Below are 17,533 nucleotides of genomic sequence, written 5' to 3'. Positions count from 1 at the left end.
ATCATCAAGACAAATCGTAACATGGATTTTAAGAAAAAAAAAAAAAGTTTCAATATACATATTTTTGTAGAACTTTAGGGTACTTACCCTTTCCAGGGTGAATGTCCTGACTACATATTCAGCAAGTGGTTCCATTTCTACACAAGTTACTTTGAAGTCACCATAAACTTCAGTATCATCAGGCCAATACTTATAGCACTTAACCTAAACAACAAAAAGTATATATAGGTGAACCTGAGTATATAATACCCATTAACCAAGATGATTTAATTTCAGTGATAACTCTTCAGGTCACAATTAAAAGACAGTGTAAAAATCTACAAATGAGATAAAATAACCTGTTACACAATAAATAGAAAGATTTTGTGCAGTTTCATAAAAACATACAAGCCTGATAATGCAATTAGATTCTAGTATAAAATCAAAGCTTACTTTATTTATTATTTTATTTATTAAATAAGAAATAATTTCTCAGCAATCAAAGACTCACTTGAAATGGTATGCCTAAGAATTTTTTTTCAAACAATTGAATGATATTCTATTTTAAGTGTGTTATGTTTTGCTATTCAACTTACAGTCATATTCTGTGACACACAGATTTTTTTGTGCCTCTTACCCGGCCAACTTCAACTAAATTTGTAACCATCACAATGCAGGCGGACTGCTCTTGCCAGATCATTCTCCAGAAATCATATACTGTTTCATGAACTGGGCCTATAAAAAATTAATTTGAATATTATGTTATCAGAGAAATTTTGTAGTTATTAAGAAGTTTAGACAAGATAAAAAGCACTATAAACTAAATGACCCAAAGAAGAAAAATTAAAGGTGTAACACAAAATGTCACTGAAAGTACTTAAATTCAGTTCATATCTAAATTCACACTAAAGGCAAAAACATAGGCATGTACAAGTTTGTTTGTTTCAGTTTGCCTTCTATGTTTTCAAATTCAGAAAAGAAATCACTAGTTTTTAGGGTACTTATATCTATCTCTAAGTTACTTTAATGCATCTTCATGTACATGTCAAAATAGGAAGTCTTACACCACCACCAACCAAACAGCACATATTACCAATTAAATATACACATATCATTTATAAACAGTGCATGTTTAGGGGTTAATGAAGAACTATCATACATATAAGGACACATTCTAATCTTACAGTATCATCTCTGAACTGTAAAAGCAGCTGCTGGGCTCTACTCTACCCTATACCATGAAACCAGAATATTATTCACCATGGATGATCTTTCTAACTTTAAAGAGTTTATAATTAAACTCAATTACACCAAAGATATGTGAAAAACACTTAGAAAATGACCTCTGTCAAAAGAACAAATTAACTTTTGTTTTACTTTCCTCTTTTATAAAATAAGATGTGCAGGTTTCTCTTCTGATGGTCAGTGGTCAGTTTGGGGAGATAACTAGAGTGGTTTTGGTGTTACTGTTAGTATACTTTTATTTCCCAGTGTGCCACTATAACAAGATTTCTTTACTGTCTTCTTATTTTCCACGAAGAATGAACTCGACTAAGTTCCCTTTAGCCCTTTGTTTTGTCTTAGTCTTGACTTTAAAACAATTGTAGCAAGACAGTCCAGTATTTCATTATAGCAGTTTTGGTCTTGGGTACTATTACGTGCCAGGCCGACAGACTCTGTTGCAAGAAAACAGGCACCTTACACAAGATGAGATCTAACTTGCTTTCATCAAAAAATAAGTAATTTCTCTGCCCATCCCTGTTGACTAGTGCTCTGGGACATCAGGATACTAAGAACCAAATCTCAAAACTAACAGCAGCTTCTCGTTTACTTTTAATTAAAAAAATAAATCAAGGTTTAATTTATATACATTTTAAACAGAGAAAACAATTGGTATTATACAAATGAATAAAAAGCAGTGTTAAGCAGAAAATCTGATCTTTTTTTTCCAGTTAATTCAGATAAAATTACAAAAAAAATCACATGGATGATTTAAGCAAGTTTGGTTACTCTATTACATTTAAAAAGGCAAAGTTTTACCTTGAGTTGCAATGTAGTGGCTTGGTCTCTGGTAGCCCTAAAATAGGAGCACAAATTGGTCATCATTTTATATCAGCGTCAGAAATAAATGAATGAAGGCATAAAAAGATGAAGACAACCTCCTGTTAAGATTAAGTTACAGTAAAAAGTCCAGAAATGAGTAGTGAACTCATAGTTCACTTCTCAAACCTAGGTTATCTGAAAGGTAAAAATAAAGCAAAAATTAAATATTTTAAGGGCTCTGATTAAAATATATATTACATAATTGAGTTTTGTTTGCTAGGAAATAACTTCATAGATTTTGTTTGGTTTCACTAAAATGTTTATGCCTTCATGTTAATTTTTAGTCATTCATTCCTGGCAAAATTGTGTTCAAAAATATTAATTCTTATTTTATCATCCAAAAGTACAACACACTGCATTACAAATAGACAACGACATATTAGAACCATAAAAAAATAACAGAACATTCCAATGTTAGAGCTGGACAATGCATGCGTGCATCAAGTCAAAGTCCTGCTGAGATTTTTTAGAGAATATTTCTGTTCTATAATATGTTCAGGAATCTGCCAAAACTATTTTGTGTGTGCTGATAATATTAATTTACACACACATAATTATAGGTACACACATATATAGGGAAAGAAATCTTTTAAAAAATGCATCTTATCCTGAACAAAAGGTTTAGTATTTTTTTCTTTCTTTTTTTAGTGTGCCTTGAGTTCTATGTGGTTAAGCACTTAATATTGTTTCAATAAAGAAATTATTCCAGATAAGGGATAAGTTGTTAGCTGCTTTCAACTGGTTTGAATTCCAAAAGACCATGAATAGCAAAAATGTTAATGGTATAATAAGGTTAAGCTTTGACTTTGCTGTGTCTTGAGCAAAGGGCTTTAGTAAAAGCCTGAGTTAGCAGACCATCTGGTCCTAACAAAAATATCCATAAGACATTTGGTCCACGTCAAGGTTCTTGATATTTACAGGATCCCTTGGTTGTGTCCAAAATGTCCATAAGACACTTAGTCTATGCTGAAAGGCCCTTAAAATTTGGTTCCATCTAAAATGTGCATGAGCTTACTAGGTCCATGCCAAATGGTTTCGGATGGCACCAAATATCAAGAACTTTTGGCGTGGACCAAAGGTCTCCATGGACATTTTGGATAGGACCAAATGTCCTGCCAGGGTCTTGGCAGAAAACCAAGGTTAAACTAAATAGGTAAGAACAAGTATAAATTTGTCAGAGGACTGCTGATATATTTACTCTAGAGAGTAGACTGTTAAGTTTAGTTTTCCATGTTGAGATGTCTGATAAATTTGAAATATTGAACGAGAATAAAATGATGAGCAGAAATTTAACCAATATACTCAGAGACTATACTTAATAAAATTCATTCATCAAATATATAAATAATGACAATTCACAAAATAACAGTAAAACATGAGCTTAATAAATGTGATAAAAATTATTTCCTATTTATAGAAATTAGAAAAAGTTGGGTCCTCATTTTCGTATCTTTTATGTATCTAAAAATGTATCATATATGCTGCAATACTTGATATTTCTACCTTTTGCCTCACAATTAATGCATATTTAGAATTAATTAATTTCAGCACACCTAGGTTTGGATTATTTTTTTTAAAAAATAGCTTAAGTTTAATGAGTGCTTAATATGTGCTAGGCATTGTGCTAAATGCTCAACATGAATTACTTCATTTAATTCTCACAACAAAATGATGAGGTTAGTGGTATTATTATTACCCCCACTGTAAAGATGAGGAAACTGAGGCACAGAGAGATGAATCAACATTCTCACAATTTCCAGTGTGATTTTGAACCAGGAAGTAGGAACAGAGCCTGTCCTTCTTATATGTAATGTAATATATTGCCTCCTTAATATTTTATTTTATTTGATAATTACTTTCCATTAAATAAAGAATTTACATGTAGATATGTTTGCAACCAAAACTGAACAGCAGAATGTATGATCAAAACAAACTTTCATTTGTATGATTCAATATATATGTGTGATATGCGTATTTTACAAATGCAGTTTAGTAATTATTTTGCCTAAGGATTTTCAATACTTTACAAACCAATACCACACACCACAAAATAGTCTCCCTACCCAGTTTTAACATCAGAAGTCAAATGTAAAAAAGTAAAATTTCAGAAACACTAATACACATCATACTATCCAGCTTCTCACATATGTTTGGGGAAGGGTAAGGAATAAAAACCAGAAACAGAAACCATCAACAAATAAAACTCGAGTACATAATAAATTGTCAAAAGCTAAAAATGGTCCTGTTTTTCTAAACATAGAAAAGGGAAAGAGGTAAAGTAGATCTTTACACATGTAAAGGAGTTACAAAAAAATGAACATAGGTACACCGTATGAGGCTAATTAGGGGAAGCATGCAGAGATAGCTAGTAGTGAGCATTAGTAGTAACTGTAATTGAGCAGTTAACATTAAATATTTATGATAGGGTGCTGTTATTTACATATAGTGGTACTTACATCCCTGTACAGCCAAATCTACAGCCCAAACCAAAGTCAGGTGTGAAAGAAAGCACAACAACGTCAGTAAGTACTAGGACGTAGAACAAGGAAAAGTGTACAGTTTGTTCTTTATTTTAAAAAGCTAGCAATCACTTTATAGGTAATAACAAGCAAAAAGATTTACATATATAAGCCAACAAGTTGGGCATACTGAAGGATAAAAATACTTACATCTATATAGTTGGCATTAATGTAATCTGAAGAAGGATCATCCTCAACAGGTTGCAAAATTACTCTGGAATGATCATCTAAATTTTTTAAAGGATAAAATAAAAGCTATTAAATTTTCCCCCTGTTCTGAGACAATGACCCTAGTCATTGTCTGACCCTCTGACCCTAGTAGAGACTTAAAATAATTCGGTGGTTAACAGCTGATTATCCATAATATACTTTCAAAATTTCCTTGGATACCAGTCATTTGAAGAAATGCAAGAACTTTAATGAGCTCATTACTTATTACAATGATAACATTCTGTTAATAAAGCTTCAATGACTAACATTTATAGTCAGAAAGCTTTTACGGGACATGATAATGTCTGATAAATTATCATTTGAGTCATAAATTTTTCTAAAGAACTGAACTTGCCTTAACTCCTAATTTTGCTTGTTAGGCATGATTCTATATGGGTGGGATCTTTTCTCCCCGTACTTTACAGAAAATGAGCCACAGAACTAGGGAGTGAATTTCGAACCCCTGCTCTCAACTTGTTTTGTGAGAGTCAAGGTTAAATTCTGATGTATTCAAAAGACAGTGTAAAATAATTTAAATTGAGAATAAAGTGGTCTAAGTAAATCAGCAGTTAGTTACAAGCTAAACTATCTGTTACTTTTCTTACTGCCCCTTTGGTTTCATATGATAATCAATTTATTTATCTCATGAATACACTGTAAAGACTTCATCAGGAGGAAGTCCCTTATGATAAGTAACATGGAACACCTGGGGTTCAGGCACTGGCTCCAAGAAAGGAAATATGGTATATGGAAAGAATAACACTCCCACCTTGAATATGTTTGGTGGAAGAGTTACAGCAATTTATCACTGAAAAAATCCTTCGTATTTGTTATTCTAATATTTTCAGCTGTTAATGACACCCCCATATATTTATGTACAAACATAAAATCAGGCGGCACGTTATCTCCACAGGGTGAAGAGTCTGAGTCAATTAATTAATGAGGATGGTGACAATTTCTGAATCCCTGCCAATAGCCAATGCTGTTCTAATATTAAATGGATTATTTTATGAACAGATGTGTCACCCTCTGGGATTTTTTTAAAGTTTAAAACCATATAAGGAGGAATTGCAAATTACTCTTTACCTTCTACACACAGTATTTACATTCACCAAGAATTGTAAGAGAACTTACACGCTATAATGTTTCCATATCGGTTTTTTGCTCTATTTTGATCTTTTTTAGCTACATCCCAAGATGCTGACTGTCCTTCAAAGAAGCTCTAGAAAAAAAAAAACCAAAATTAACAAGCGCACTGAATTTAATTCCTTTTCTTGAATCAGGTCTGTTTGTTCTGAAGACAAAACAGTAAAAGCCATCTTCTCTGGGAGGAAGGGAGTACTACAGCAGTAAACAAGTTCAATTTTCAGACCTCAAAGCTTGTTTGTTGGACTCCTACTTGCTCATCTTGGATTGGACTGAGTTTAAATTAAGGACAAGAAACAACTTTAGGGGAAAAAAAGGACCCTGAAACTATTTCAAATTTAAGATCACTATAACTTTGTGAGATGGAAATAGAGGAAGCATCAATAGCTTCAAAACTACTTTTAATGAGCATCTTTCAAAAGTATGCTTCCTTTAGCATTTCTAACAGGAAAAAGAAAACCTGTTTTCTCCCATAATTATTCACTAAATCGTGTGCAATACACCACATTTCAGTTTCTTTGAAGATCGTGGAAAGGACTGAGTCTCTACAAGAGACCATATGGAAATTAAAAAGAGCCACTATCTCCAAGAATCTTGGAACAGATGAAATTGTTGATTGGTTTAATTACCATATGCAGCAATTTAAAATATGGGTATAGATTTCTTTTTGCAGAAAAACTTAAACTTTGCTCAACACAGGAAATGGGGTCTTCAAAGAGTCAACGGTCTTTGAAGCGAGGTACACAGGAATATACATGTAATGAACAACAACAAAACAAACAAACAAACAAAAAACACCCCAGCTCTGGCAGAATATTGTAATTCCTTGCACTATTTTGTTAACACAGCATAGTGTTTCCTGCATATATCTAAAATCAACATTCAAAATTCAAAAATAATTTTACTCATTCCTAAACTAAGGTATAACAAGTAATCTTAAATTAAAGGTAATGTTTAGAAGATTCCTTACAAAGTTAGATGTATTTTAGGTGGTCTTTCAAAGTAAAGTACTGTTTGTTCTCTTTTACTTTACATATGTGTGTACAGTGGGGGAGGAACTTTCTTGTACACCCCAGACTGATATTTCTCAGTAATTGAAAAGTGTCAGAGGAACTGTTTCTTTTTTGCTATACTATGTTTATTGGGATGTTTAGTTTAAATCACTTCTTTTGTAGTATAATCTTGGTATTTTGGTTTGAGTAACAAGGGGCAATAAGGATGAAAGAAGAATTTCCCATGTCCTTTTTTGGGCTTCTTTTTGTTGTCTGGATTTTCCGCGCTCTGTTTTTCTTCCCAGCCCCCCTCAACCTATAATCCTCAAAACAAAACTCAGAGTGACAAGTAGTACATTTAGGGCAAAAAGCTAGATCTTATTTCTCAACAGAGGGTCAACAAGCAAAGAGACAGAAAAGTATCCACTGCTTAGGTCTTTCAAATAGCAGAACCTGCAATGATACAATGGGACTCAAGGTATCTTGCTATGGATTTTTGAGCAGGGGAAATATAAAGTCTAACAAAGTGGTTTTTAAGTAACAGTCAAATAAATTATGGGATCCAATATTTTTTTATTTCTTAAAAGGAATTTTGACCCAGATATATCCCCAGGAAGTACCCTTTTCTTTCAATCCATCTACCCCCCTCTCCTCATATGTACACTTGATTGTACATTTACAGAGAAAGGATTAGACAGTCTACAGAGTATTCCACTGCTTGCTACGTTAAAGCTGTTACATGGCGCTGGGTATCATGGTTAGAAATGAAATTCAATATAGTATTGAAACTTTCACCTCATATTCCTCTTTGAACCCGTAGCTGTCTGATGTCTTCATGAGATTAATGTGCTGCAGTAAGTCGGCTACCCTGATAGCTGGGTGCAGCTGTCCCGTCTGGTAAGGGGATTCTGTCCCCTCACACAGGTAGCGAGGTACATCTAGAAGACGACTGGATTCTGCTGTAGCACTGTGGTTCTCATCTGCCATTTTTTAGATTCCAGAAGATTAAAAAAAAGACAAAGTTACCTTGTTTAATATATATCTATGCAAATAAGATTTTAAGATCTTATGATCTTTCTAATAGTAGGAGGAAGGGAAAGAAATATAGTATAGACCTAGGGCAGCACCCCTATAAAGACAAAGCCTTTTACTTCAGCTCAAGGTAGGAGGTCAGGGTATATTATGTGTCTATCAGTAAGACAATACATGCTCTGAGATGTAGAGGGAGACACCTGATCCACTTTTAAAAACTATAAGTGGGAGATTTTGCTGAGTTCTGACTTTTTCTTGTACCTGCAGTCAGAGCAGTATAGAGTGGGACCAGAAGATCAAGTTGCCAATTGGAGAGTGTTTTCATTCTTGATTAAATTGAACAAATCCTTTCCCACCCATATCCCAACCTCCCTCTAGGCAACCCATCCCCACAGGGCTGCTCTTCTTGCCCTGCGGCCGTACTATGCCCTTCCACCTCTGGCTTTTTACCACGATACACTCCCAGACTGGGAAACATGAACATTCTACAGAATCAGCCCCTGGGCCCACTACGTCTGCTAGCCAGGTTACATGTGCATTTATACTTGATCTCCATTCCCTTGGCTTATTATTACTGTTGTGTTTTTATTGCTGATACATTTTGACTTTTCTGGCTACTGTATAAAAGAAATGGGGGTATGTCTCTGGGGCAAAATATTTAGGTACTTCCTCTGGAATTCTTCCTCGGCCCATTGAGGCTGAGCTACAAAGCACCTGCTTTGTGTTCCCATGGCCTCCTGTTCTCCAACATTCATTTCACTTACAATGTACTTTAATCATTTACTTACTGATCTATTTTCCTCACTAAACTCTCAATACTTAGCATGTAGAGACAAGAGTCATATTTTTCTCTTTATTCTTAGTGCCTGGTGCAAAGCAGTCACTCAATACATATTTCAATGACTCAGTTAGTTAAAAATCTATTAAATCCCTCACGATCCACATTTAAGTATAGGCCCCATCTCAACTGTGTTGTTAGCTTAAAATGAAAAGAAACTCTTAAGTCTCTGTCATAAGAAGGAAGAAAAGAACAAGAACATTTTACCTCTGAAAAATAAATATTACTTTAATGACCACAGTACTAATCATTACAATGAGAAGAAGCATGCTTATAGTTACCACATTTAAACTTACCATGTTAAAAAAAACACAAATGTTTTAAGGGGTGTTACTTTAGAAAACATTACACTGCCATACTCATTAACAGAGGAGAAAATACACTCTTAGGGGAACTTTTGTTTTAATGATAATGCATACTGTAGAGAACGATATTTAGTTAACAGTTAAACATATTTCAAGTGCTGGTACATTTGCCTGTTCTATCACCAACTCTACAAATAGGATATGGCAAAAAATGAATTGTTGTCCCCATGATAAACATTTTTTCTTCCTGGAGAAGGAAAAAAAAAAAAGAACCCCACAATCAGATTTGTATGCTTCTATAATTTAGGTTGATTGCATTTACTTTACTTTCTCTTATTAGGATGAATGCAGTTTTTCTTTTTGAATTTACTTCTAAAACTCTAAAACTCTAAATTGAACTAAAAAAACAAAACTCTGCTGGATTCTGTTGTGACCTAAAAACACCCAAATGAATTAATGCTCTTTACTCTGGTTTCCCACTCCTCTACACACAAACGTTTGCTAGCAAACATGATTTATGAGAGTTTCCTGTTTTTTCTATGAGACAACACTCAATTGATCTATCTTTGCTAAAATATTGTAATCAATACACTGACATAAAGAATATATACATCTCCCAGTAAAATTAAATTCAGAAGCCACCAATTTGGGCACTACCACAGAATATAAAGCTTAGGATGAGAAGTAAAGAGAATAATGTCAGGGAGGCAAAACGCAATGACCCAAGCTGGAATAAGGTAGTCAGTGCTCTGTGAAGCAGCCCCAGAGCACACGTTGTACCTGCTGGAGCAGTGGAATATTTACATTTGTAAAAGGCTCAGTGAGAAAAACAGAATTCACCCATATTCCAAATCTTACATGATTATCAACATGAAGTAGACAGTGCCTTTTGTTTTGCATTAAGCTTTAATACATTAGTACAATGAGCAGTATTTTTTTAAATTATCACATATGAATTATTAATCTCTATACATTTCTACCTCATTAAATTACCTAATAATGTGACTAGAAGTAAGAGTACATGTACTAATCATTATCCTTATCACACATTTAAGAATAACTTCAAATATTTCCTTGACGGAAAGGTTTCCTAGAGTTCTTTGTAATACACTTACCAGTTATAGGGACTTTAACCCAATGAAGCAGTAGAACACAAAAAACAAAAATATGAATCAATACAAAAATTTCTAACTTCTTTTCAAATCAGTAAGCAGATATTAATATCAAGCAATATTTGAAGTGACTTCAAAAATTGCTTTATAAATACAAAATCAGCTGGATGCAAAACAACTGTAAACACAGTGATGCCAAGAATGATGAAAAAATGCAACAAATCATTTCTAAATCTGGTATGATTAAAGAGCTTTTTAGTTTTTAAGAAGAAACATAAAAAAAAATCAGCTTGACCTTCAAAGTGAAATAAAATGCACACTGACTGTTTAAATGAACAGATTTTATAATTCTATTGTGTTAACTCTAGCCTTCCTTAAACAAAAATATCTTCTTTCATGGGGAAAATTGTTACAATAGTCTTTTAAACTTTATACATTATCTCCTTTTCTCTTTACTAAGCTCTGAGGAAAAGGTATGGTAAGAAATATTATATTATTTTACAGATGGAGAAGCAAAGACAAAGGTATTTTCTTGAGTTCATACTGTGAGTCCACAAGAGGACTGAGACTTAGACCCAATTCTACATGTCCTTGAATATTACTGTAACGAAATTTTAACAGTGAGGTAACTATCTTTTTCCTTGAGTTTTTAATAACTTAATTGAATTTAACTTATTAGTTTGATGCTGACAGCATTCTACAGCTCTCAACAGAAGATGACGTTTTCAGAGGCATTTGATGCCTCCCAAAGATCATGATTCCTGGCTCCTTCCTACATGATCAGACCATCCCTTGGGGCAAATTCCCCAGCTCACTTCCCTGCCATTACTGGTGTGGACATCAAAGGGAGAGTGCAATCAGAGACAGATTCTTTTAGAATATATCTTTAGATTATAAAATTATAATTTTTAATAATTATTTTAGTGAAAAAGAGGTATATTTTGCTTAACTGAGTTAGTTGTATTGTTCCAACATATTTTTAAAATATAATTAAACATTGAATACATGGATAATAAAAACATGCATAAGCTAATGTTTTGTGTTCAAAGAAATTTAAATATAAAACATGAGAACTGGGAACTTTTAAGATACATTTATCTGGCAATTTCTACATTTCTCTGGTTAAATCTTAAATATTAGAAGCAGGGGGGTCAAACTGATAAGACAACTTGCGAACATATGAGCAAGCTGGTCATGAATCATTGGTGTATAATTAGTCAAGGAATAGGGTACAAATTGAAATGAAACTCATTCTATTCTTAAATATACAGTTGGATTAAACGTTATTTTAATTTTAGAGCTGAAAAGGTCTTATTCATCACTAGCAATATCAGTTGTCTTGGATGTTATATAGTGGTAAATCTTGGCTTATTCTAAATTTTTTGAAAGATAATGCTTATGTAAGATGCACATAGAATGCAAAACTCCCTATCAATATTGTAGCAACTTTACCTGCATTTATAAAGTCTTAACAAAGACAAAACTAAAGCAAATGCACACATTCCTAATGTTTACTTGGAAATGTGTTCTTTAGTTGCTATAAAATTAGGAGGATTTAGAAAAGCCCTTTAAATCAGGTAGATTTTTATATATAAACTAATGATTCAGGTAGCACTGGCCCCTGAAATGTGTGCATTTGGGCTCATTCTACTTACTTGCATGTATAAACATTAGGTATATATTGAGGGCCCTTGTACTTTCACTCCAAATCTAACAGAACCAAGAATGAAAGAATATGTTGTTTTTAAAAAAGCATACCTTACTAATTTGAAATGCACTAGATCTAATTGTGTTGACCACAGTTGCTCTCTTTGATAAAACCAGGACTATATTTTCGAAATCAAACTGCTTCCTGTGCTGTAAATAATTACTGCGTGGACAAAGCTATAACCCATGCAAGGAAGGGTGATCCATGCAAAAAAAGATGACAAAGAATTAGGGCCTCACCTAACACAGCAGTCGGCACAAGTGGATCATTGGGCACTGTAGGAAAACAAAGCTCATGAAGGAACATATTGCCCTAAAGTTGTATTTTATGCTCTTTTTTTCCTTTAAAATAGATTTATCATTTCTTAAGAAATATATCTATTAAACTTTCTTTGATTACTATAACCTGCAAAGGTAAAATTCTCTTTTTCAAAGCTTGGGTTATCTCAAAATACCAGGAAAGGTGCATCTATAATTATATTTCAGTAGTCAGTTCAATTTTAAAAGCCAAGAAGATTCAGCATGACATTATAAGGATTATAAAATTAGGGGGGAAAAACATGTATTTTAGATTTATCAAGTGTGAGGTACTTAGAGAAGTAATTATCTTATATTCATTCCAAATAAATATTTTTAGTTAACTTTGGGAAATAGATTTAATCCTTTCTCCAAGTTCATAAGTGTATATTTATAGTTATACTGCTAAATTCAAGCCTCCTAATAAGGTACACAGTCATTAGATAGAAAAGCTTTGGAAACAAAAATCCTTTCAAATCCTTAACTGATTAATTTTTAAAGCAAGTGGTTAGAGAGATGATACATCTATATTTTTAACAAAACTTACTTTCAACAATAATAAGATTTTATGTTTTTCTCTATCATTTATCTTATAGTGAAATGAAAATAAAATAGATCAGAAAAGCTCTATCATTATTAAAACTAAATCCAAAATGACTCATTACAACATTTCTAACTAATAATTTGGTATAGATATATATCAGGGAAAATGATGGCCAATAATTACTAAAAGTTTTCACCAAGCTGAACATTTCAGAAAAAAATCCCTTTCTGAAAAGCCATAAATGCATACAACCTACAAATACTTTATTTTCTCAATCTTACCATTCCATATATTTATAATCTGTATCGAAAATAATACTTCTATTGTTTACTTCTTTCCTTATACATGTGTTTCCCAAACTGAGGTAAACATACCTCTGGGATCTGTGACAAAATGCCTCTGTGTACACAAGGCCAAGGATAAACAAAATTTGCCTTCTTCAAATACCAATTTTACTTGGGGATTTGAAGAGACAGGTAATTTAACTTAAAGTAACAAAACAAAGACAGTGCTATAGAACAAGATATAAAAATCAGAGAAAAATTGAAGATAATAATATTGATTGTGAAGCAGTAAACTACTTCAGAGGTAATATTTTAAAAGACAGTATTTTAAAAGATCTGCCTTCATAGATCAACATGAGGAATTCTTAACATGGATGGGTGAATGGACGGATTTCACCGTTCCCTGCCAATCCCTCAATTCAAGTAAACTTTTGGACTTCACACCAGATACTTAAGTGTATGTAGATTCCTCTTTCCCCTGGTTAACTTTTTATTACTGAAATTCTCCAGGAGTCTATAGAATAATTAAATAAAATAACTTTCCCATGCCAATAACTCCCAGAAAGAACTATGATATTTCTTATCTCAAAAGGAACTTTATCTTACACAAAGGAAGACTCAAATGGCAAAACAATTATAAAAAAATTCTGACATGAACTAATTTTATGTAGGCAATCAAGTATATTTTAACCTAAAGCAATAACATAAGATTTGGTGAGTGGTATATGGATATGTCTTATAACACAGTAATAAAATTCATACAGTTTGAAGTTAAACTAAATCCAATATCAAGACTGAAAATAAGCCTTCTGATAAACTCCATACTATTCTATATCACTTTTTCTCTTTCCAGCTACTTTTCCTATCTCTCTTTCTTACTTCCCCTCACTATTCAAAAGGTAATGTGTTGAATTCAGAGAGACATTAAAGAACTTTAAAAATCTTTGATTAAAATTTTGATGAACAACTTACATCTTGGACTAAAATTATGTTGGTCCATGAAGGTGATGGAAAGAGGGTCTTCTGCATGCAGAGTGCTCTGATCAGCATAACTTCGATCCATAGCATTCACCATGTGCGTCATCTCCTGCCGGGTGTTCCCCAGAGCATCTTTGCGTTTTTTAGCAAGCTTGCTGCCAAGACAAATACCAAAGGGAAACCTTAGCGTGAGGCTTGAAGGAGAGTTGACACCAGCAGTAAATAGTTCAGGGAAGCCCGAGGATAAGAATACAGATTTGGTTTAGAAACTCTAAAAACATGTCATAATTTCAGGAATTAAGTTTGACATCCAAATGATATTTGTTGATTGCTATAAAATTGTTTTGTCATATGGATATTTCAACATTCAAGCTGTCAACCCAAATGTCTCATCACTTCTTCTATTTTATCATTAAAATAAATTATCATAAAAAAATAAATAAATTATCATAAAGCATGACTATACTTTATTAGAACAGTAAGTAAATACTTCCTTAGTAGAGTTGCTCAAGGAAAACTTAAGCTAATGCTAAATTTTGGTTTTCCTCTGGGTGATTAACACGCTTGAGCAACTTTTAGAAGTTCTTCTGGGGGAAGAACATGACTACTTTTTCAAGTATATTTTACTATAGTCATCCAACTAAAATAGATAAAGAAATCCCATTCTTCAGTCTTTGTTCTATTGTTCAGTAAAAATGCAACATGTAGAATTAACATATGTAGCAATATATTTATAACATTAATCCAAACCTAACCTAGAAACTTGTAGAATCAACCGCAGCTAGATATAATGCAAATACTCAGGAATATATGGGAAAATTATATACTTTATAAGGAAAGTACTTTAAGAAAAGTTTGGAAAATGCTATGCAGAGGTATTATGCAAATGATCATAATACTGGATGACAAACATGGTCAAATCCTAAAAATGTGTTTCAGAACCCCATGGCAGAGTACCAACTACAGAATGGCCTTACGAATGCGGCAAGGCAAATGACACAGGGGATTTGGAAATTAGCAGAGTTAGACTTTTGAGCTACTCAAACACTGATATCTTTATCTTACATAACAAGGATGTGAAATACATTCTGGTTCTTTGTGAATGTTACACATGAAACATGCAATTAAAAACCTATTAAAGGCATATAAAACATTTATCTCACATTAATAAGGCACTCTAAAAAGAAATAAAGAAACTCAAAATGCCTGTAGTAGCCAGATTATGTTTCTAAGTTTATGGCAGCAGTTTATGGTGCTTTGGAAGTATTTTTTAGTTGTTTTAAGAGTAACATTTCTCAGCTGGATTATTAGCTAGGATAAATTCTTCTGATTCTCATGAGTATCTGTACTAGAGTAAATATACTACAAATACCTAAAAAAAAAAAAAGACTCACTTAGTAGTTGTGTTTATGTCCAAAGGCTTTTCCTTTAGAAAATTAATCTGATGATTTGAGAGCTACTCATGTGTAAGATATTTTTCTTAGAGAATTATAGTACTTGGCTTCAGGTGTACATACCCAACAATACCCAATATACTGACATAGCAGATCTGATACCTAAGTAAGATAGTCATAAACTAGGCTTTAGGGATGGAAATGGCATTAATTTTTTTAGAAATAATAATAATGATAAGTATTATCAATAAGAAAACAATGACAAAACTGTAACAAGAACTACCATCACCATCACGACCACTACACCATCACAACCACTGTCACCACCACCATCACTACCACTACACCATGACAACCACTGTCACCACCACCATCACTTAGTAGCAATATTTGCTCTATTCACTGAAAGATCTCTTGTCTCTTTTTTCTAGGTTAGGAGGCAAAAACCCTGTAAAACCCTTACAGGTTTCACACAGGGAATATAAATAGTGCTGCTGCCAGTGATGAGACACCGCATAGTAGGGTGGGGACTGCAGAGAACTGGAGAGCAGTTTAGGGGGCAACTTGCCTAAGTGAATATTGGCATTTGAACCCAGAGCTGAGTTTCTCATTTTAAAATTATTTTTAAAGAGAAGTCATGACTCTGAATATTTATGTTAAATTTCCTTATTCTTTAAAGTGGTTCTATTTTTTGAAAGAATGTGTGGGGCAAATTACACATCAGCAGGTCATAATGTTAGTCTATAGGCTTCACTTTCCAAACTCACCTCTAGGACATTTCCAAACTTACCTCTTTGACCTACAATGTTTTTTTACCTCTAGTATCTGGTTAACTTCCATTCTGTCTTGCCTCATCAGGGAGACTTCTCTGACTGAACCCAATACAACCTGTCTCAGGTTAGGTTTCCCTGGTAGGTATTTTTATAGCAACATGTTTTCTGCCTATAATAACACTCATCACATTATTATTGTGAGTATCCTTTTAATTGTTTTCCCCACTGTATGTTCCATGAAGGGAAGGACCATCTGTATATCCCTAGCACTTAGAGCAGTGTCTGGCATATAGCAAACACTCAATAAATACTTGCTGAATAGATGAATTAGGTCTGGTATATGCTTGGCGCTTGTCATGTTAACTCAATTAATTCTCAGATCAATGAACTGAAAAAGCCATGAGAATTCTAATTGTATAGATGAGCTCACTCAGGCTCAGACAAGTTAAATAACTTGCCCAAGGTTATTAATCTAATAAGCAGTAAAGAATGACCTGTTTCCAAGGCCTAAGCCCTTATACTATATCCAGTTACTCACTTGTTTTTTAAATTGCCACATTACCAAGTGTACTGTAATATGAAGCATCCATTGCTCTAGGAGTTAAACATTAGTTGTTATAAATTTGAGAATAATATGAATGTAGCACAAATGTTTTGCCATTTTAAAGTTAAAAAAATAGTTTAAGAAATAACTTCCAATCTTTGTTTCTTGGATAAGAAGAAAGGATGAATTCATTCCTCAAAAAATTTGAGAGATTGAAGTGGATAAAAATAAGGCAACTTGAAATTTGGATTAAAAATAATGTAAAAAATTTGAAGATGGATAGTTCAAGGCAAGTGGAAAAGATGTTTAAATTTTGAGGCTTTACTTTAAAACATAAAATTTTAAACATATTTTATGATTGAGGAAAAATAAGAAGTAATGAACTTGTCAAATGTATGACAGGTAAAAGTTTTCATGGCACTGAAGGTAATCGACAAATTATGGGTGAATATATATAACCTTTGTTAATATCTGCCAACTGTACACTATCACCTTGGTTCTTATACCTTAATCCTCACAACAACCCTGTGAGGTAGGCTTTAATTCAGGTTATTACAAAAGAAATAAAAATCAGCATTAGAGTTAAGTGTTTTGATCAAGAACTGACAGTTTACTATGATGATGCCAATGAATTCTAGTTCAAAGATCACACCTGGTTTTCTTTTAAGTTTTACTCTATTTTATTTCTAGTTTTATTTTAAAAATGTCTAATTCATAGTAGCTTCACTACATCTATTTAAGCAGCTTTTAAAAATATGTCTGTGGCATTTTTTTCT

The 17,533-nt window shown here is 33.0% G+C and overlaps 1 protein-coding gene across 3 annotated transcripts in view; it reads right to left on the bottom strand.

Annotated features, from left to right (window-relative positions):
* Positions 1–17,533, bottom strand: part of PTPRK (protein tyrosine phosphatase receptor type K) — a 568,874-nt gene that overhangs the window by 20,696 nt on the left and 530,645 nt on the right. For 2 of the 3 annotated variants that reach the window (XM_060029983.1, XM_060029984.1), the window contains exons 15-21: positions 14,041–14,201; positions 7,745–7,929; positions 5,946–6,033; positions 4,752–4,828; positions 2,020–2,056; positions 617–714; positions 88–204 (exon numbers count right to left, since the gene is read on the bottom strand). In XM_060029983.1, the coding sequence (XP_059885966.1) occupies positions 88–204; positions 617–714; positions 2,020–2,056; positions 4,752–4,828; positions 5,946–6,033; positions 7,745–7,929; positions 14,041–14,201 (763 nt within the window). Of the gene's footprint in view, positions 1–87; positions 205–616; positions 715–2,019; positions 2,057–4,751; positions 4,829–5,945; positions 6,034–7,744; positions 7,930–10,239; positions 10,252–12,183; positions 12,220–14,040; positions 14,202–17,533 lie in introns of all 3 variants that reach the window. The other variant, XM_060029986.1, reaches the window with a different exon arrangement.

The sequence above is a fragment of the Delphinus delphis genome, chromosome 14 (genome assembly GCF_949987515.2).
Source record: "Delphinus delphis chromosome 14, mDelDel1.2, whole genome shotgun sequence".
In the NCBI taxonomy this organism is placed as follows: Eukaryota; Metazoa; Chordata; class Mammalia; order Artiodactyla; family Delphinidae; genus Delphinus; species Delphinus delphis.
This window is presented reverse-complemented; position numbering and strand designations above follow the sequence as displayed.